This window comes from Blastomyces dermatitidis (genome assembly GCF_000003525.1).
Source record: "Blastomyces dermatitidis ER-3 genomic scaffold supercont1.5, whole genome shotgun sequence".
In the NCBI taxonomy this organism is placed as follows: Eukaryota; Fungi; Ascomycota; class Eurotiomycetes; order Onygenales; family Ajellomycetaceae; genus Blastomyces; species Blastomyces dermatitidis.
Window position 1 is genome coordinate 1,959,367 of NW_025544778.1, and position 20,265 is coordinate 1,979,631.

The window sequence follows — 20,265 nt, forward strand, 5'->3', positions numbered from 1 at the left end:
ATTCAACCTCTCTCACAGGTTATGAAGCCCTTGCACTTCTACGAAGCATTATAACCATGCAATAATCATACAATAAGCTTTTCAAATAGCTGCTTTTTTCATTCAAATACCCCATACCAAATGCCTGTCAATACAAGATCGATCAACCGCGAAGAGACTCCAGAGAATCAAACTACTGCACCTGGATCCTTTCCAACCCCAATAACCGCGAGAAAACCACCACACAATAACAATAATCAAGATAACGACAATATGGCTGATGAAGCTGCTGTCTTGAGGCGACGTATTGCCCAGATGAATGAAGAACTACACCAGATAAGAGCTTCTAGCAATCCTACTGCTACAGCTACTGCCAATGATGACAATGATCTAAGCTCTGATCTTGCTGCTTATCTTCAGAATCATGAGGATATCCCTGCACTGAGCAGAGTCCTCCAAGAATTCCGTGAACGCGTCAAATACCTTCAAAAACCAGGTCTTCTCAAATCAACATCTGATTACCCCATTTGGAAGGAAGAGATCCTGCTTGTTAAGCAATCTCATACAGAAGATATCCTCACTAGCAAGCCCTTGAAGAATGCCTCTAAGGATATGAAATGATTCTGGGAGGAACGCAACTCCTGGCTATACAATTTTATATGGTCTTCTGTTTCTATTGAAGCCAAATCTCTTTTTACTATACCTCAAGATTCCCTAAGTTCTGCTGCTCTATGAAATGCCATAGCAGCATCCTTTTCAGAACAGATGGAAATCCGCAGAGCCTGCCTGTCCAAGGAATTCAATGATATCAGTGCAACTGCCACCTATGATGGCTTCAACCACTTGTTCATAGAACATCTGCTTGCAATCCGCGTTGAGTATATCCACCTTGAATATGCTAATATCTCCAACTTCATATTCTTCAACAAGCTCCTCAACAGCCTCACCAAGAAGTGGTCAACCTTTATCAGAGATCGCATGGACTATGCAGCAAAGGATGATAATGTCACATCACTAGAAGATGATTTCCTTGATCTCTGCAGGGATATACTACTCCACCTGCCATTAAATGACAAAAATGCCAGAGATGACACAAAGAATGCCAAAGACACCATCAAGAAGAATAAGAATAATAAGAAGAACAACAAGAAGTGCACCCACTGCAAGCAGGATGGCCATGAAGAGCCTTACTACTGGTTCACACACCCTGAAAAGCGTCCTGTCAATTGAAAGGATAGAACAAAGAATAATAATGAAAGCTCAGCGCCTACATACACCACTGTTGAGCATGCCTACTAAAATGATAACCATGATACCAATAACCATGATACCGATAACCATGATACCCGGGCTGTTGAATGCCCATATGATAACCCAGGATAAAGATGATACCCCATGATAACCATGATAACCCACGATAACCAGGCCACCGACTGCCTATATGATAACCATGATAACTCACGATAACCAGGCCACCGAGTGTGCCTATATGATAACCATGATAACCCACGATAACCAGGCCACCGAGTGTGCCTATATGATAACCACAATAACCCATTATAACCAGGCCACCGAGTGTGCCTATATGATAACTACGATAACAATAACAATAAAATGACAAAAATATGAGAAATGAGACCCCGCAGTGTTCGGATGACTGAGGGGGTAATACAGATACAGGAAGGACGGATTTGAGTGTTCTTTCTTGCATGTTTTTTATGTTTTTTCATGTATGGAGCTAGTCCTTATGAGGAAACTAGACTCTACATTTTGTAATTAATTTTTATTGCATATTTGAATGATTTGGGTGCTTTTGACTGCGTGAGTTAACTGGCCTGCGTAGCATGGGGGGGGTGTTGGAGCTACTACACAAGCCCTAACCCACGTGACTCACACACATATATTTAGCTTCCACTAGCTGCTAGTTGAAGATAACAACAACAACCAACCAACGTTCAACCTCTCTCACAGAATATTCCACTAAATCTTGGCGAAGCAAGGTTCGAACGCGTCTGAATCACGTGATGGACGCGGTCGCATAAACAAATATCCGACACTAGGCTCGATCAGGCAGCGTCCAACATCAAACCACCAGAAGCTGCGATATCTCGAGGTTCAATTCTTAACGCCGCAGACGTTCCCTCCAGCTCCCTTTTATACCCAGCTCTCACCATGTCGGACACGAAGATCCAGTAAGCAGCAGCTTCTTCCGCTGTCCCCCGCATGAGTCATACGTCACCTTTTGATGCATACTATACTAGCTTCTCGTCTCTTCCTTTTGATAGATATATGGGCTAACGTGATACCACTTGCTATTCCCACAGAGACCTGCTTAACAAGCCTCGCAGCGAACTCACGTATGTAATAAATGGCGTCGCCTTGGATATACCTTTACCGCCACGCCATCGCTACCTTCCCTGTGACATTCCTCACCCTTTTCCCCGCGCCCACCTGTCCAACATCACCTATCCATCCTTGGCATCCATCCTCATCGCTTTGTTCAATTGCTACCAACCCTTAGCATTATCGCGTCTAAAAGCTAACCCTGCTATTCGGTTCCTATCTCTATAGGGAATACGAGGTTTCGATATTGGAAGAACATGAACTCACTTCTGGTCCTTTGTCCATTCTGCAAACCGCAACGCGCTCTCATGCCCAAGTCTTGATCTCATGTCGCAATAACCGCAAGTTATTAGCCAGAGTCAAGGCATTCGATAGACACTGCAACATGGTCCTGGAGAATGTAAAGGAGATGTGGACAGAGAAACCCAAAGGTGGAAAGGGCAAGGGCGTCAACAAGGATCGCTTTGTTAGCAAGATGTATGTCCAAACCAATACATGCCTCCTAGCTACTGGCAACTGTGTGAATTACATGGTTCCTATACTTGTCAATGGCTTCCAAGGTGTTACCTAGGTCGGCCCTGCTAACCTTGACATTTCTATTATAGGTTCCTACGAGGGGACTCTGTCATCCTAGTTCTGTTGAGTTGAATAATGTGCATGCGACCAAACGCTTGCGGCTTCCCGGCGGTTACAAGCCACGAGAGGAAGATGGCATCAACCAGGCCGCCGTGATAGAAAATACTTATGCATTCTGTATTATACCCAATTGCAGGCCTCAATATCCATGCCATGTGCTTGGGTTGGCAAGTCCTCATGAATCTTTGGAGCTTCCCTTTTATCTATTTTCTGCAGGACAAGGCTGTACCCTGGCGTCTTACGGACTGAAGCAACCGAAGGAAGGATAAAAATAAGCCGTGTAACGAATCCGATCGACACAAATTTCAAAACTTAACCTTCATGTTTCTGGCGTCCGGAGAATTTTTTTTAGGGGGTTTACACTCTACAAACAGCCTTTCCCGCCCGTCTGCTTTTCTTCTGTGTTCACAGTGTTTACATCTACAAGGCGCAATAAGGAAATGGGATAAATAATAAAAATATAACGACCCGTGAGAAGCAAAGAAGCATACAATAGCAATGCCCGTTTGCTCTCCCTCGCTCTTAATCTCTGAAGTCTCTCTTTCAAAACCACTTCCGGGGCATAGTACGTTTGCCACTTACTTAACCAGACATTGAGTCTGGAGGGAAGCCTGGGAAAGCATCCAACCCCGCCAACATCTCAGGCAGCGACAAGGCTCATGTGGAGGCCTGCGTGCACCACCATTCTTTCTACAATCAAACAACTCTTTGTTGCGCGTATCTCCCAAGTCTTCTGGAAGCTTATGGTAAAGTTCATTCGTGACTGCGACTGATACTATTAAAAAGATGAAACAAATAGAACTGTCACCAGTGCATCATAACTGGCCTCTACATCCCAAGTGCCACATGCTGATACCCGTGAAAGTATAACCCTTCGCAATTTCTAACATATCTTTAGGTGCTACATTATTTTGATATTGGGCCTCATTCACTACCAGCCTTAGAACTATAATATGTCCAACCATGCACAATTGCGGGAGGTCAGGGGGTGCTCATGCTAGCTGGCTAGAGGATGGAATAGAGTACATATCCATCCTATCAGAGCCATGAAAGATAGCAGATGGCTTTGTTCCTTTTGCTCCTTCTCATGATGACATGTCACTGCAGATATAAATTGTGTCGCGATTTCATTGGACTAGCTGGCTCACCCCATCATCGCGAGCTCTATGGGATTGCTGGATGACACTTATTTCACTACCGCGCCCGCCAGTGTTCTAATCTCTCAATATATCTTGGAGGAAGGAAGCCTAACCCTTGATCTGGTGTGAAAATGGCTGATTACAAAAGGTACGAATCGTACTTGAACATTCAGCTGCCTCACAAGTTTTTATGCTAACAGTCATAGCATCTTCAGCACCCCTGCCTTCACATTTCTCATTGGCAAGGACCGTTCCAGCCTGACGATCCACGCAGGTGCTGTGCGAAACATTTCAGAGCCTCTCTATGCATTGGTCAATAATGGCTAGATGCAAGAATCGAATTCGCGGCTTGCGGTCCTGGAGGACGTGGAGGAAGACAGCTTTCTCACGTTTTGCGAGTTCTTGTACACCAGTACCTACACAACGCCAAACCTGACGTCTTCAGAGAATTCAGAATATGGTCACAAAACTGTTGAGCCTTCCCCGGCTAATGAATTTGAGGTGCACATTATGGAGTCTTCTTATCGGCTGAACTCCAGGAAGAAAGGGAAGAAATGCAAGTGGAATGACCCTCCTTGGCAGGAAGAGGTAACCTGCCACAATTGTCCCTTTAACCACCTGTGACAGAACTTTACAGCTCGGGATTTCGCAGGAGAGCCAGCATCTGTCTCAAACCGAGCCTGACGTTCTGTTCCATGCCAAACTATACGTTTTTGCGACGAAATATCTTGTCGACACCTTGAGGGCAAAGTGCCTGAAGTCTCTACACCGAGACCTCTGTGTTTTCTCCCTCGACAAAAATACAACTTCGCAGATACTAGAGCTCATAGAATTTACATATGAGCACACCAGTCGGGATGAGCCAGGCGGTGGATCTCCTCACCGCGACTTGGTTGTTCATTACGCTGCTTGCAAAGCCAGAACTCTGCTTTATGGTGATGGGGAACTCCGTTCACTGTTGGACTGGAATGCAGAGCTTGGCTCTGATTTGGTATTGAAGCTGGTGACGTGAAAATCACTTTGTCTTACTGCGGATAAGCGGGCCAAAATACATGAGCTATGACCCAAATCAGTGTATAAAATAGAGATCAGTGGATGTTTCGCTGAACGACATTAAACCCGCAGGGCAGTTCAGTAAACGGATTGGTGATGGCCTAGTATTGCACGGAACAGTGAACGCATAGCAGAACAGTTGAAAACGATCAATCAGCAAAGTGCCTCTAGAAGGCTCTCTGAAGGATCATATGGTGCCTGAAGCAAGTTCCCTTACGCATTCTTTTTGTATGGTATGTTGCTGTGTTCTCTTGAATGGAAGCCGCTTCAGGTTCAATCACATATTTTGTTATCCGGAGCCCTTTTCTACAAGTGAACTAGATATCCCGCTTTGGGATCTATGTCTGGATTTATTGATTTCCAGCACATATTTATTGAAGCTGCTCTCTATATTGGATTGCAGCGGAAGTAAATCACTCCCTGGATCTCTTCACAGCTTCTCCATTGAGGCATGCCAGTTACTCCAACTGCCAGGAGATCCATCCTTATACCGGGATGGCGTACGTCGTTTGTTTTTTCAAGCAACAAACCAGTGCATCGGTTAGATACTGAAATGATTTTTTACCAACCATCTATTCAAACAGCTCGGCAACCATGGGCCCATATGGATCTACGATATGACCAACATGCCCAGCAACAACAATAACAACAATGATAAACCCGCCTACAGCGCATCTGCACCGGCATCTCCGATACCGACTATTCTCCTCCACGGCGGCTCCCTCCTCAGCCCCATCAAGAGAATACAAGGAGACTGGGCTGGTGACCCCGTCCTCGTGCCCCGGGTCTCGGGCTCTTTCAACGCGCGCGTGGCGCAGGTGGTCATGTCCGGGCTTTTCATCCTAGGTAATAAGGGTCGATTGATGAAGAGAGGTCGGATCGGTTGCTTTTGGGAGGTCGGTGCCAGAGTGGAATGCCACGTTGGGGTTTGTGAGGGGGAGTGTGGGCGGTGCGAAGTCTAGGGCTGCACGGGTTTCGGGTTTGGGGGAGGTTGGGAGGTTGGGAGGTTGTTGTGGGCTTTGGGGTTGGATGTTCTTTTGATTAAGGGGTAAGTGGGTATTGTAATTGTTGATGAGCGATGATTGGAATTATGTTGTTATATCTATATGGTTTCGATTAAATATCGGATACACGATTTTGCAGTTATCATGGTCGAAAGACAACGAAGTATATATCAAATGAGTCCCACGAATGAAATAGGGGTCCGGGTGCGTGACATATGATCTTAAGATGTGTTATCCCCACCTTAAGGATCGATCCGTTGTTTTGTTCCAACATAAATAGATTAAATTTGTATTTGCATTTTCTTTAAGAGAAAGTAGAAGGAAAAAAAACCTCCATTAAAACTCGTGTTGTGCATTTAAAACAACCTAGTTAGCTATTTAGCTATTAGTTAAATAAGCGCTTAAATCTACACAGCATCCGTAAGCCCCCCAAAAAACTGCGCGAGCCCAAACGCTCCCGGATCCGGCACCTTCCCAATCCACTCCTCCTCACTACCCACATATACAGACCGGCCCAAACTAGCCTTCATATGCTTCGTGGCCTCCGCGCCATCTTCCGCAGCCTTTGCAGCCGCACCCAGATCGCCCGACTCCGCCAGCGTCGTAACGAACGGCGCAAGAGCGTCAATCAACGTCCTATCACCGACTTGCGCGGGGGTGTATCTCCCCAGCGCGCGCAGGGAGTGGTGAAGCGCGGTGGACCATTCCTTGGCAGTGACGGGGGTTGGGGATGCTGGAGCTTGTTCGCGGATGCTGTGGGCGAGGGCGTTGAGGAAGATGGCGTAGATAGCGCCGCTGGTGCCGTCCATGACGTTTTCGACGATGGGGATGATTTTGTTGATAGAGGTGACGAGGTCGTCTGTTAGCGGGGTGGTGGGGGAGGGGTCGTTGAGGAAGGAGAGGATGGCTTCCGCGCCGCGCTTGAGGCCGACGCCGCAGTCACCGTCGCCGACGATGGTGTCGTATTTGGTTACAAGAGGTTCGGCGTCGATTACGCGGTTAAGCCCGCCTGCTAGGGCTTTTTTGAGGACGGAGGGATCGACTGGAGGGCTCGATTGTGTCAGTAGGGGTTAGTGGATGGGGCAAGGGGGTTTAGAAAAAAAAAAAGGGGGGGGGTGGTGTGAAAGGCGTACGTTTGAGGTTGGAGGGGGTTTCTTCAGCGACAACTGCTTTCTTGGTGTCGTATGTAGCATCTGATTGATTTTCCCAAGTCGAAGTTGCCACGGGAGCTGACCAACCAACGGCTTCAGAGGGGGCATCTAGAAGATCTAGAAGCGATTTCCCGGGCCCAAGACCCGTGTCAGCTAGTCTAAGAAGGGAGATGCTGAATCCCATTCCATTTAGACTGGTCAAGAAGGTTCCCTGGATTGTGCGGACAGGTTTGATTTGGTAATCCCGCTCCAGCTGGGCTGTAACCTCAGCAGTTACCGCGGATAACTCCAGTGTGCTCACGGCTCCAAGGTTGTTCACGAGGAGGACAAATTTGTCTGAAGCGGAGTATTTTAAGAACGCACGATCCTGATCATTCTGATCCAGCAGCTGGACAAGCATTCCCTTGATTAGTTCTTCTCCGTTAGCTTTGATTCGATGGGAGCCTGGCTCATTGTGGATTCCCATTCCCACTTCAATTTCATCTTTGGGTATCATTTCGTCGGAATTGGGATCTGGAATTTCTCGTCCAGGAACATGGACATGTTCGAGCGAAGCTCCAAGAGTGACAGTGTTCTCCGCAGTAAGCTGTGCGATTCGATATACATCATCCAGAGACCCGCTATAAATATTAAATGTTAACAACGTAACTCATTTGATAACTCGAAAAGGTGATACTTGGACAGCGTCCATAACTTACCCTGACTCCGCAAGCGCGCCTACAATCTTCAATACCAGAATACCGCCTCCAATACCTCTCCTGCCAACCTTACCACCCTTTGCTCTTCCAACACCGACATCGTCACCAACTGCAAAGAACTCTGTCTTGATCCCCGCCGCTTTCGCCTTCTCCACCGCCATCCCAAAATTCATGACGTCACCGGTATAGTTCATACAGATAATAAAGACACCTTTGGAGGTTTCAATGCGCTCCATAACCGCAGTCCTGACCTGCTCAGCGGAAGGGGAGGCGAATATAGTACCAGCCACGGAGGCGGTTAGGAGGCCCTTGCCCACGTAGCCAGCAAAAGCGGGTTCATGGCCGGAACCACCGCCGGAGACAATGGAGACTTTTGGGTTTGCGGAGGAATCTGAGGTAGGGCGACGATATACAATCTTGTTGGGACGGTCGAATGCGAGGGAGGGGTTTGTGAGGGTGAGGGATGCGAGGGCGGAGTTGACAACCTGGGTGGGATCGGCGAAGAAGTGTTTGGCTTCATGGAGGAGTAAAAGGTCAGCATTGTGGCCATAGATATAGTGCAGTGATATGTCCGTCTGTCGATCTATAGGAGGAAAGCAACATACTCTGCATTTTGAAGGTAGAATTGGGGTCTTGGTCTGCTCTCTATATGGAGGGGACAAGTAATTTTTTGATGTCCTTGACCTGACCAGATTCGCGGAGGCAAGGAGCAACAGTAAACCGCAAGGGTATTTGAATTACAGCACAAGTAAGAGCAAAACCAGGCACAAACAATTATTAGAGAAATATAGAGAATGGAAGAGGGTATAAAAGAGTGCGCGAGTTGAAAGGAAGAGCAAGACGAAGAGGAGGAGGAGGAGGAGGAGAGGGGCTGGAGGAGGGGAAGAGGACGGGGATCTTCTTGTATTGTTATTCTTATATCGAACCCAGCAGACACCATGCAATATCAGCCCCCACAGTCACCCAAGAATACTTGGTGTAATACTTCCCGCGCATAACATACATACGCTGGGATGCGGATGCCCAATCCTCCCCCCACACTACCTATAGCTTCCTCAGTGTTTTATCAGAGCAGGGTTGCTAAGTTGTATGGTATGTACGATACAGCCAAGAACGGTCCCGAGATACCCCTGCATTTATTATTGTTCCATACCTGGTCTCGAAAGTCTTGATATTGGGCACTTATATGCGCTTGTGATAGCCCCGATGTCACTGGCGGCCTGAGCAATATAAATATCCTCGGCCGTTTCGCGCGCAGAAAGCCGTTTTGCGCCGGTAACGCAGCAGAGACGCGGAGTCTTGGCACGGCAGCACCTTTCATTGCCGGTATTTTTGAGCTACGGTGTAATTAATTGCTGTACTGTCAGATACGCCGCTTCAGCTGGAGCCCGCGTTTGGTGGGGGTACGGCCTGCTTAGTCAACACTGGAAGGCAAGTGGGATGAATTTGCGGGTTGCCACTGGCGGGAGAATGGAATCAAGTCCAGTCCAGTCGAGCATTCTTGACATTGTTGTCGTATTATTACAATTGATCGAGAGATTCAGTACAATAATGAACCGATGTCGGTCTCCCGATACGATGGAATTCTCGGCCGAGGGCTCTTGAGAGCTGTGCTAGTTACTGTACCACCATATACATAGACTCCGACGAGCAATATATATATTATATTCGGTTTTAAGTGTGACAAAAGGGATAGAAGCGTAGACAATACGAGGGAGAGAGGGGAGAGGGGAGAGCCGAAAACAGCCAGACGCGTCACACTGCACAGGGAAAAGCTAGGGAAAGCCACATGAAGGCCAAAGCACATGGAGTTTTTTGTATGAACTTGGAATTCCTGATGTTTTGACGTGACGAACGCGTCACAGAGCCCCATCCGTAGAACATCGCCTATCGGATTGCCATTTTAGGCATTTCCGGCGCATGGAACTCTTCGAGAACCGCTATATATAGATCCAACCCCCTAGTAAATCTGGACAGCGCCGAAAACATTCATCTGATCACAATAAACTTGTCCACGAGTAGTCAACTATGTTGCTTCTGGTTTGGCAGCGTAAAGAACACCTCTCAATACTATTGTTCACTCCCGCTTCTCTCAGGTATCTATAGAGGGCACTCGACTACTCCACAACTCCGTTTTCGACCTCTCCTCCTGTGACTTATGACATAAAGTGGATAGATATGTGGAGTATTGTTTATTCCCCAGCAATTTGAGCCGGTAGCGTTTGTGTGTGAAGGAGCCTTACATGTACAGTAGTAGACTCTCGGCTCATAAGCTGATCACATCCTACAGCCCCTGAGAAGAAGGAATGAGGAGGTGCAGTACTGCTACCCTCTACTGTAGACCCCTCTGCCACCGCAGTGATGGCAGATGGGCAAGCAGTGATTTCTTTGTGAACATAAGCTTTCTAGTTTTTTTACGTATTAATTGATGGAAAGTCGATTATTGAGCTAAACTCGATTTTTACTAGCGGTGGTGTGGTGTGGTTATGCAAGTGGTGGTGTGTATAAATCTGGACATCGTTCAATCGATTTGGAGAAAAATTTTCTATCCCAGAAATGGTGGGAATAAAATGCGTGGGAATCTGAATGAGAGGAAAACGAAAGAGACAAACAAAAGAGGCAAAAGGGGATGCTTCAAACAAACAAACGAGGAACACATCCAGAACTTTCATGCATCCCTAATCCCGTAACTGCCGCTCTTCCGAAACTATTTTCTCACAAGCGCCCTCATTCCATTATGCTCCCCTCCTGTTATGCGCAAGCGAAAGAAGCAATATCAAAGAACGACAAAAAAGAAATACTAAAAAAGTAGTGGGAAGGTGGGTTCATCATCATTATCATCATTAGTAGCGCGAGATTGTCGTTCGCCTTCTTGCTTCTTCCTTTCAAAATGTATGTCAACGTGATTCAAAAAGAAACGATACCAGGCGCGGAAAATAAAAAAAAGGGGGGGTTTCAAATGACAAGCTCGATAAAATAGGAGAGAAGGTCTGGCACAGACATGGATGAAGATTTAGTTGATTCGTTTTCCAGCAATGAACCTCCTGCATAGATATCCCCCAAGACAGAATTAGAAGCAAAAAAAAAAAAAAAAAAAAAAAAAAAAAAAAAAAAAAAAAACCGAGCATTCCAATTTCAAGCTAGGTATCGGTATTTGTTTCCTTCTTCCCGTTCTATGTATTCCCGTTCAATGAGCCTAGAAATAGCGAAGAATCGTACGTTAGTTTATACCCGGTAATTACAAAAGGACCAACGGCTGGGGGATGGACATAGAAAGAGTCAGTGAGGAGTCATTTTTTATAAGAAAACTCACTTTTCAATATTAGTTTTGATCCCAGCAGGCTCCAGCACACCTCTGCTCTTCGTTTTATTAATTACTTCCACCAACAGCTCCGCATGTGTGATGACTTTGCGTGCTTTCATAATTCGGACGATGGCTGCCTGTGTCTCGTAATGCCGGTCTGCCGCAACACGCTCATGCGTGCTCTGGTTCTCTTGTTTGGTCTCCTTGAGTTGGATCTGATTGATTTTGATGCGCATCTTGGGGTCCGAGAAGTTCGAATTAAAAGTAAATATGTCATCGTCGTTGATGTCTCGGCCCTTTGGGCGCTTTGTCAAGACCCGATATTTGGCGCAGGCCAGGGATTGGAGGGTTCGTTTCAATTCGATATCAGCTGGGATGAGGGCTGGAGTTAGCCAAGCGGATAGTAAAGGGAGGGTGACATTGTGAGATGTTTTAACTTGGAAAGAATAGGGGAAGACAATATATATATATATATATATATATAGAACTTACACAGGCCGGTAGCTTCCTTGATTTCAACGTATGACAAAGTGGCATCATCCTCCACATCGTTGAACAGGAGAAGAACAACAGCTTGGAACGAGCTGACGACAATTTCCTTGTTCCCCTTCGGAAACTTCGCCTTTAACTGACAGTGGGCAAGAGAATGTTTCCAGTGAAGTTTTCTACCATTGTACTTGTTATTGTAGAACTGCTCGAAACCATTCAACGCGCTGGATATGTCCTTTGGTATTTTCAACTGCACATCTGGATATGTTGGCCATGCAGCTGCTGATATAACGTTTACGTTTAGGTCCATCTTCGGTCTGTCTCTCTTTGGTCCTAGAAGCGCGTTATACGAGGCCATTTCGTCCCGCGCAAGATCCATGTCCTTAAACATCGACTCAAGGTTATGAGTGAAATTCGATCCACATTCTAGACGTTTTCAGAGTTATTAGTAAAGATATCTGTTAGGGGCTAGGGCGAGGACTGTAATATACGAACCTGATCTGAGTCGTGCAAGCATGCTCTTTTCGGCTTCATCACTGGCGCTTCTACCCATAAGAAGACGACGGGCAAGGTCGTTTTTGTAGAAGGCTTCGAAAACAGCTTTCCCATGGACGAAACGGAAAAGATCCAAAACCTGGTCCAACTTTTGGTTGATTTCCGCATCTTCATCAACCAAGGCTGCGCTCCCGCTCTTTGATTCTCCATCCAGGCCATGGATAGCCTTGACACCTCCTCTAAGTAGCATATCAACGTATTTTGCGATCATTTCGCCGGGTTTTGGGTTATCAGTACCCCAGCTCGACCCTGTCTGCTTTGTTTCATTGATAAAATTCTCGAAGGCCTCTCGAAGACTATGGCCTAAGGCTTCATCTTTGTGGAACGCATCCTTCCATATTTTGTCCAAATTTTCCTTGAATTTCAAGAGCCTCACAACCATCTTATCTTCGTTCTCCTGATCAAATACGATACCAGACCCTTCTCTAATAATATACGCGGAGAATGCTGGTTTCACTTTAGGCCCCAGATCTTGTCGTTGTAGTAGCGTGTATAACTGTTCCAGAGGAGCTTTGTCATTCTTGCTTAGAAGTTCGATGATATCATCCTCCTTAATTAGGAGATTGGTGTGGTCTGAAACCAAATAACGATCTAGCATTTGAGAGATGCTTTGTTTGGTACTCCTATCCAGTGCGAATAGATCACACCTAGCCATCTCACGGTCGGCCAGGAGATGACATCTTTCCACGTAGGTGGCAAGCCCACAATGAGATGCTTGCTTACCAGCCCAACTAGCGATGTATTTGTCTGAGGCTTGAAGCATGCATGGTTCGAAATGCTTCTTGTAGACACCCAGGTCATGAAATAGTTTGACGGCACGCCTGAGTAAGTTCGGGTCAACTGCCGAGCTGTCTTCCTCCCTGTCAAGTTCGATCAGTTGGCAAGCTCCTTGCAAGATTCGAGGTCGCAGTATATCGTTGGAGAAGATCGCCTTGCGGAATTGGATTAAGCCCATCTCGTAAATGACTGGGTTGTCTGCTGAATGGAGTAGGAAGGATTGGTCTAAGTAGTAGAAAATGGAACGTATTATAACCTAGGACGGCGAATAGTCAATATTTGTATCACGCAGAACTTGATCGTGGGAAGAGAACCACATACCAAACGGGTATTCCAAGTAGACCAAGCTTCCTCAACCGATTTCAAGATATCAACGTCATTACCGTCCGCGGCTCTCGCTAGTAGGGTCTTCAGGGAAGTCCCGGATACGTGTTCCTCGCAGCGGACTTGCAGTCTTTTGGCCAGAACCGCAGCCTTCCCTTGCCGGCATACATTCTCAGCCCCTCTGTAAAGCTCCTCAAGCGACTGTTCTGGCTTCTGACCTGTGAGGATTGCCGTCAAAGCGGAGTCCAGTTGCGACCAGACCTTTTCGAAATATAGATCCTGATCCAGACGCGGTATGGCCCGTAGATTTTTGACAACGAGCTTCTTAGCTCCCGTGTGTGGCGTGAAGTTGCTGGGCCTTGCCATGCAATTGAAGGCGCGCGATGTCGTCTGGGTGGCACCATTTGAATTCGAAGGCGATGGATTCAGTCCAGCTGTACTAGTAGGTGATTTCAAATCGGTATTGTTCTGTGGGAATGTGTACATCTTCTCGACTGCGATGGGTTGGTGGGGGGAGGTGGAGGTGGAAGCGGCTGCGGTTTGGGGATGCGATATATCTCGCCTCACGCGCTTGGAGTTGGGTGACAGAAGCTCCACTCTACCGTTTTTGGATACGTTATTCCCACCGTTCTCAAACAAGTCCGTTATAGTCGTCTGTTTTCGTGCCAGGTCCTCGCGGTGTTCAGGGTCTTGGTCAGTATGTTTCCGCTTGCCTACAGACTTGTTGTTCCCGCCCCTCGGTGCAGGCCTAGTAGAATGCTGCATCTATTTTTCTCGATTGATATCCAAAGTCCATCAGATCTTAGCCTTGGTCATAAAATCAAACAAAGGGTCCAGAAAAGGGCATAATCATAATAGTGTGAATATGTTACCTCTTCTAACGGGTTGGAAATGCAATCCGAGGTTCTTGAGAGGGAGGCTTAGTTTTGACGTTGTTTGACCTTAACCGCCAGACGGAGATAGCTGTAGCGCTCCGATTGGCCGAGGCGATTGAGAGCTCCCACTGGCAAAAATAAAGAGATGGGATGGATACCAGCCAGTGCAGATTTGTGAAGCTTTGATGGATGCAATGATAGAAGATGATGAGAAAGAAGAGAGATGAAAGAAGATGGAAGATGACTTATATGTTTGCTCATCAAACCGCATATAGAAGTAATGCCAGTTCTTTGCACCAGATTTGCCTCTTATTTATTAGTTACACATCATGCTAGCAAGCAACGCAATTAAAAGGGGGCGAAGAAATGACAGAGCTTGGGACAGAAAGGCCACCAGAGCTATCATGTAAGTTTTTTATCCTATTCTAAATGCCTCCTCCACAGGAACCTCTAGCGGGCCCTCGAACTGTTGTACAGACATACGGACATCTACGAAAATAACATCGTTCCTGATCTTTCAGTCGACTGCTCTTCCTCGAACTGAGGCAAATAGTTGGCATCAATATCCCTCTCTCAGCAAGCAAATAGCAGAAAAGAAAAGAAGGAGAAGGGAGACTTACTTCAAGAAATCCAACAGCATCAATTAGTGCGACATATGATTTAACTAGGTCATCCAGAGTTTCACTAGCCTCCCCTCTATCCAGTCCACCGATTTTTGCATACCGCTTAAATATTCCAACCATGCTTTGTCGATTTCCTGAAAGGAAAGTGCGCGTTTGGTCAAATACCTGTTGGTTGTGTAAGCCACGCGCAAAAACGGCTGATACAACCACGCGCATCACAGCGAGAAGCAGGTCATAATATTTCCGGAGAGCGTCTGGGTTGTCGATATCTGAAATTTATTGAGTCAGGTATCACATCATAGTTTAAAGGTGAAGACGACTTTTACCGATTCCAATATCAGGGTCAGTAGCAAAAAGCTGGGACTCTTTAATAGCTTGGAACAAGCCCGCATCCAATATGCGCTCTGCTCCAAGTCGTGACTGAGAAAGCTGCTGAAGTAATGATAAATGGGCATCGTAGTAAACTAGTAGACGCGAAGTTTCTGAAAAATATGATGTTAGACGGCGGAAAGCAACGGGCTAGGCGTGATATCGAAGAGAAGGCACATATTAACTTACCACTGGCTGGTGCATTGCGGAACTCTGAGGGTATCGCTCCGACAACATCTACAAACATGGCGAGATGGTTCGATTGGGCAATCAGATCTATGAGCAGAGATGAAGACTGCTGGCGATCAAGAACAGCAAGAAGATTCAGTAAGAGCAGGGCGGATATTCTGCAGGTTTCTTGTCCTGAATAAGCATCGTCACACACAACCTCTACGAGTGATGAACCAGAAGCCTTGACAACCTGTTGTGAGTGGTTTCCAAAGCGCTTGTGTTCGGATCCATTGCGGGTAATGCGCGATAAGTATTGAGAGCATATGTTGTAAAGACATTCTCTCAAGGGGCTGTTTTCGAGAGCCAGAGGGATCCCACAAAGACATGTTTGGAAGAGATGGTAAAGTCGTTCGTCTATGATATCAGCTCCCTTGTTGGAACTTTCGGTGGAAGGACCAGAACCAAGCTTTTCTAGCAATGATTCCGCCAAACGCCCTAATTCAATGGCCTCTGACGTATTATCTACGACAGAGCTCTCGAGTTTCGGAAGAATAACCTGCAGGATGTGCAATATCAACATCGATCTTTGACCTGCGTCCATATCGCACATAACGATGATCGTGGTAGCAAGTTCGGCCCACGATCGGACAGCTGAGCAGCGGTTTACTCGAATCTTCCTACTTTGATTATGGGCGTGGAGGAAGAGCAATATACTCTCTCGTTCGGCCACGAGTTGTTCCTCATCTTGCGCCGTCACCAGTCCGGCTTGCAGAAAATCTTGCTTTGTGAAGTCAAGAAGCTCTCTCACACTATCAAGGTCGTAAAGGATCAAAGTACCATCGCCCTGAGGCTTGGCGCAAATATCTAGGTTAATGTCGTGAAAGAATTTCATATTGGGTGGGGGTTTTATGTCGTCTATGTCCAAATCTGCGAAGTCAAAAAGATCAAAGAAGGAGGCATGGGTAAAAGAACGATTGCTTTCATCGACGGAGCTTCCCAGTAAGGTGGCTAGGGTATCCCTCTGCAGAGACGGGGCCCCGTGGTTCGAAATGGAGCGAATTTCTGTGACAGCGTAGTCAAAAAGCATGCTTCGATAGCTAAGGAACTCTGAGAGCGAAGCAGATGACGCCAAGTACCAAAACTCTGGATCGGAAGTTTGCAAATTATTCCAAAGGGTCTCTGGACCAACAGGAGGTTGAGTTGAAAAGAGGGAAACAAGGAAACCCCTGTTATGAAGTTCTGGTAGCACCAGAGCTGATGACAATTTCGAAGACCAGAGATGCCGAAGCACTCGGAAACTCGCTTCTTTTAGATGCACCATCCAATCCACTATGGTTCCACCTACCTCGATAGGGTAGCTCCGGGCAAGTTCGATGATAGCATGTAAAAGCGACATTTGATCTTGGAATAAACTTCCTCCTGCGATATCAAGAGTGTTTCCGAGGCAAGAAAACCCTAGAAGTAAGTGAGCCATACTTGGCTTTTCAGGGTTGATACTAAGACAGCGGTCCAGTAAGTTCACAAGTCCTAGCTTGATAAGATAACCGGCAGATCCAGGGCCGCTTTCTAGTTCGCGTATATCAATCCCCATTTGCGAGGCCAGGGAGCGGGCGATGCGATCTGCCTCGACATCGGTGTTCAATAGCTCCACTATCTGATTTGATGCCTGCCAACGGGATAATGTGGATGAAGTAGCTTTGTTTAACTTCCGCGAGCTTGATAATTTCTCCAAAAGCGCCAGCGAAGCGAGAGTTAATTGCGGGTGACCAGTGCCGCAATAGAGGCATAAATCCGTGACTACACGAAGATTACCAATGACGCTGTCTTCGAACGATGCAAGGGACGAGTTGGCCACAGTAGTTGCAGCTTGTCTGGATTGAGATTTAATCAACGGGCGTACGATATCGAAGTAGGTCGACTGGTGGTCCATAATAAGGTTCATAACGTCAATGCCGCGGAGCAAAGATCGAAGGATAATTGAATCAGACATAGCCCTCGCCACATCATCAATGTTTTGATGGGCAGCTGCAAATATCGCCTTTAGAACATCCTCGTTAAATAACCACTCCATCACTCTCGCGAATGGATGCAATCGAATGTATGCGTTTAGCGAAGAGGACCGCAAGCCGGAATCTAGTGGAACAGAGGATTGGCTTACGATTGAAATAAGGTGTTCGTTAAAATTTTGAATACAGGTGACGATAAAATTGAAGCACGCCAATTGTAGATGGCGAGTCTGGGGTTCATGAAGGTCAATACATCTAGTAGCGAGTGCTTGGCCGATGACGAAGTCGATATAGGGCTCTATGCCAGGCATTCGGTAAGAAGACCCTAATGATTCTGGAAATGGGAGAGAGAGCTGCGAATTCATCAAATCGATGGGAGGAGATGCTAGCGTATCTAGGAGCTCAACAAAGGAAAAAGTTTGATCAAAAGTTTCTGTTATTTTTTGGAAGGCATGGCGTTCGTTCCATCCAGGCGAATTCGCTGCAAGGGGCACTTTTGCGAGAGCAGAAGTTTGGGAGCCTGAACCGGAAATCCATTGGTCAAGGGCAATCCACATCTCGTTTCCATGGAGCGATGTCCTGTCCACCATCAGAAACCGCAAAGTGACAAATATGCTGGATCTTAGGTGACCTGGAATGGGGGCGTCACATAGGGTTAGAAGAATGTTGACAAGATTTAGAGTTGGGTGTTGCAGTATCCATTCCCGGATTTCCGAGTTCTGTTTACACAAGTGGCTGATGAGCCTCAGGTACGAGGTAAGCATCACTGGACTTTCAGGTTCATCTATTTCGGCCGGCTCGAGTTTCCGAATACGAAAAACTGACGGAGGTGCCGCTGCAGGTCGTTCCGTAGCTTTAGTAGCGTAGAGCTGTAGTTCATCAATCATTTGAATCCAGCTCATCGAGGTGGATCTCCTGAATTTCGCAGAGGTTTTGTCCTCATCTAACAGGAATTTGTGTGCCGATAAAGAATTTTCTTCTCCTTCCGAGATGGAGCAAAGCATCTCACAAAAGCCACTCGCCCGAGGAACAGTTTGACGTTTCGACGCCCATAGGAGAAATCCGTACAAATTTCCTTCTGGATCCGTCCAAAATGCCTGCGCAGCCTCCACCCTATGTTCAAATGCAAACGCCATTATCACAAGCAATGTTTCAAAATGCATGCGTGTTTCAATGGGGCCGCGGTGCAAGTTTGAGGTTAGGCCTTCCCGCAGAGCCGTTATTTGGTCCAAACGCTGAATATCTTCCTCGGACTTCAGTGTTCTGATGGCATCCGGCATATTAGCAATGAGAGATTCGATAAATATCTCGAAGTGCTCCATGAGTAATGCATAAAAGTACGGAGAAGACGAGTCCGGTTCCACTGTCAAGGGTGTACTATCCTTGAGGAGCAGGTTAACCAACTCGGTTCTTGCTGGATCACGCCACTCGTTCTGGCTGACTCCGCCACAGACCTGCAGCATAAACTCCAAGGCCCCATCGTCAAGCGCCGTAATAAAAGATTTAGAGAGATCTGCGGCCTCCTTCTCGGGGCTAACGCCTTGAAGGGGAGATGCAGAGCCGGATTCAAAATACCAGCCCGCGTATTCAGCAAGCCAGAATGCCGTTGTAGCAGCATGGAATTGTGTCAGAGCCCAGTCCTGAGGATCTTTGGAAGATGTAATGGCCTGATGCAGGGATCTTGCATCACGAAGAGATCCCGAACCTTCAGGAGAGCCGTACTGAGATACCGATGAGATTATTGCTGGGATATAATGGACTAATATCATGTCGAATTTATCCAGCTTCCTTAGCCGGTCCAGTAGTATGCGGAGATCTTCGGAGCTGGTGAAAGTGCCCTTGAAAAGATAGCAGATTATCGCACCAATCGACTCATGTTCCTTCCCAAGGCTGGTGCGCTGATATTCTATAATTTCAATATCTGATTCCTGAGCTTGTCCAACAATTGTGGCCTTCTGGGCTAGATCGCACAATCGCGCCAGCCACTTTTCGATATCAGCCATAGAATCCATGCATTTTCTAGCGAAGAGGGACGCATTTCGCAAGGGGCCATTTTGAATTTCGAGAATTTTCGCAACAATATCCTGCATGATGGCCTGTGTGCCTTCCCTCTCAACCTCGAAAGACTCAGACAGGACTAAGCGTAGGCATTCAAGAAGAAACGATCGACGTTCGTGAAAGCGTATTATTGTGCACATAACTGGCGGACGGTCTAATTTTTTTGCATCATCTTGCGCTCGCAAGAAATAACCGGCTGCCTCTATTTCGTCCACATCCAGGGCATCTGCCACTTGCAATACGTCCTGCTGGAATTGTTCGTTGACAGAGTATTCGACATCGTTGACTGTGATTTTGCCTATTTTACAATGAAATTAGCGTTAAAGCTCGAAGCTAAAGCAGAGCTCAAGCAGAGCTCAAGCAGAGAAAACTTTGTATAGTACCGGAGAGTACGGATTGGCGGCTTTCGTTTTTCTTTGGCGGCTTGTCGAGAAGTTTTCTGAAGTCTTGAACGGTTGCCTCCAGCTCAAAAACGAGTCTATCGACGTTCGGAAGAGCAGACCTGGACAGCGCAGAAAGGTCCTGGTACAGGCCCCTCAGGCTATCCAGCTCGTCACCGCCATCCATTGTGGAGAGGGATGGGCAAGAGGTTCTCTTGTCGAAGGTGTGTTGCGGAACGAATGAATTGTTGGTTGGTTGAGCAGGACGCGACCCGGAAACGTTAGCTAGTTATTTAGTTTATTTAACTTAAATACCGACTGAGGAGGCCCG

General features: G+C 46.7%; 7 protein-coding genes across 7 annotated transcripts; 5 read left to right on the forward strand and 2 right to left on the reverse strand.

The window, feature by feature from the left end:
* Positions 1-110: 110 nt before the first annotated feature.
* On the forward strand, positions 111-600 carry BDCG_17063 (uncharacterized protein; the record flags this gene model as incomplete). Its single annotated transcript, XM_045426227.1, has 1 exon — positions 111-600. Exon 1 carries the CDS (start codon positions 121-123, stop codon positions 598-600), a length of 480 nt encoding a protein of 159 aa, XP_045281122.1. The 5' UTR covers positions 111-120.
* A 144-nt stretch (positions 601-744) lies between these two features.
* On the forward strand, positions 745-1,209 carry BDCG_17064 (uncharacterized protein; the record flags this gene model as incomplete). The annotated part of the gene is made up of 1 exon (XM_045426228.1): positions 745-1,209. One exon carries the CDS (start codon positions 745-747, stop codon positions 1,207-1,209), a length of 465 nt encoding a protein of 154 aa, XP_045281123.1.
* An 867-nt stretch (positions 1,210-2,076) lies between these two features.
* On the forward strand, positions 2,077-3,795 carry BDCG_05113 (small nuclear ribonucleoprotein Sm D2). Its single transcript, XM_045420773.1, has 4 exons — positions 2,077-2,171; positions 2,304-2,336; positions 2,551-2,799; positions 2,928-3,795. Exons 1-4 carry the CDS (start codon positions 2,152-2,154, stop codon positions 2,968-2,970), a joined length of 345 nt encoding a protein of 114 aa, XP_045276813.1. The 5' UTR covers positions 2,077-2,151; the 3' UTR covers positions 2,971-3,795.
* Positions 3,796-4,228: 433 nt separating this feature from the next.
* On the forward strand, positions 4,229-5,109 carry BDCG_05114 (uncharacterized protein; the record flags this gene model as incomplete). The annotated part of the gene is made up of 4 exons (XM_045420774.1): positions 4,229-4,245; positions 4,304-4,371; positions 4,432-4,685; positions 4,735-5,109. The coding sequence occupies 4 exons, from the start codon at positions 4,229-4,231 to the stop codon at positions 5,107-5,109; spliced, it is 714 nt and encodes a 237-aa protein (XP_045276814.1).
* Positions 5,110-5,451: 342 nt separating this feature from the next.
* BDCG_05116 (dihydroxyacetone kinase) lies at positions 5,452-9,904 on the reverse strand. Its single transcript, XM_045420776.1, has 4 exons — positions 8,609-9,904; positions 8,004-8,517; positions 7,288-7,925; positions 5,452-7,196 (listed from the first exon to the last, which is right to left on the reverse strand). Exons 1-4 carry the CDS (start codon positions 8,613-8,615, stop codon positions 6,562-6,564), a joined length of 1,794 nt encoding a protein of 597 aa, XP_045276816.1. The 5' UTR covers positions 8,616-9,904; the 3' UTR covers positions 5,452-6,561.
* On the forward strand, positions 5,571-6,363 carry BDCG_05115 (uncharacterized protein). Its single transcript, XM_045420775.1, has one exon. The coding sequence runs from the start codon at positions 5,768-5,770 to the stop codon at positions 6,110-6,112; it is 345 nt and encodes a 114-aa protein (XP_045276815.1). The 5' UTR covers positions 5,571-5,767; the 3' UTR covers positions 6,113-6,363.
* Positions 9,905-11,138: 1,234 nt separating the features above from the next.
* Positions 11,139-20,121, reverse strand: BDCG_17065 (uncharacterized protein; the record flags this gene model as incomplete). The annotated part of the gene is made up of 9 exons (XM_045426229.1): positions 11,139-11,199; positions 11,317-11,677; positions 11,800-12,222; positions 12,292-13,384; positions 13,450-14,217; positions 14,948-15,219; positions 15,277-15,432; positions 15,509-19,852; positions 19,938-20,121. The coding sequence occupies 9 exons, from the start codon at positions 20,119-20,121 to the stop codon at positions 11,139-11,141; spliced, it is 7,662 nt and encodes a 2,553-aa protein (XP_045281124.1).
* Between the last annotated feature and the right edge of the window lie 144 nt (positions 20,122-20,265).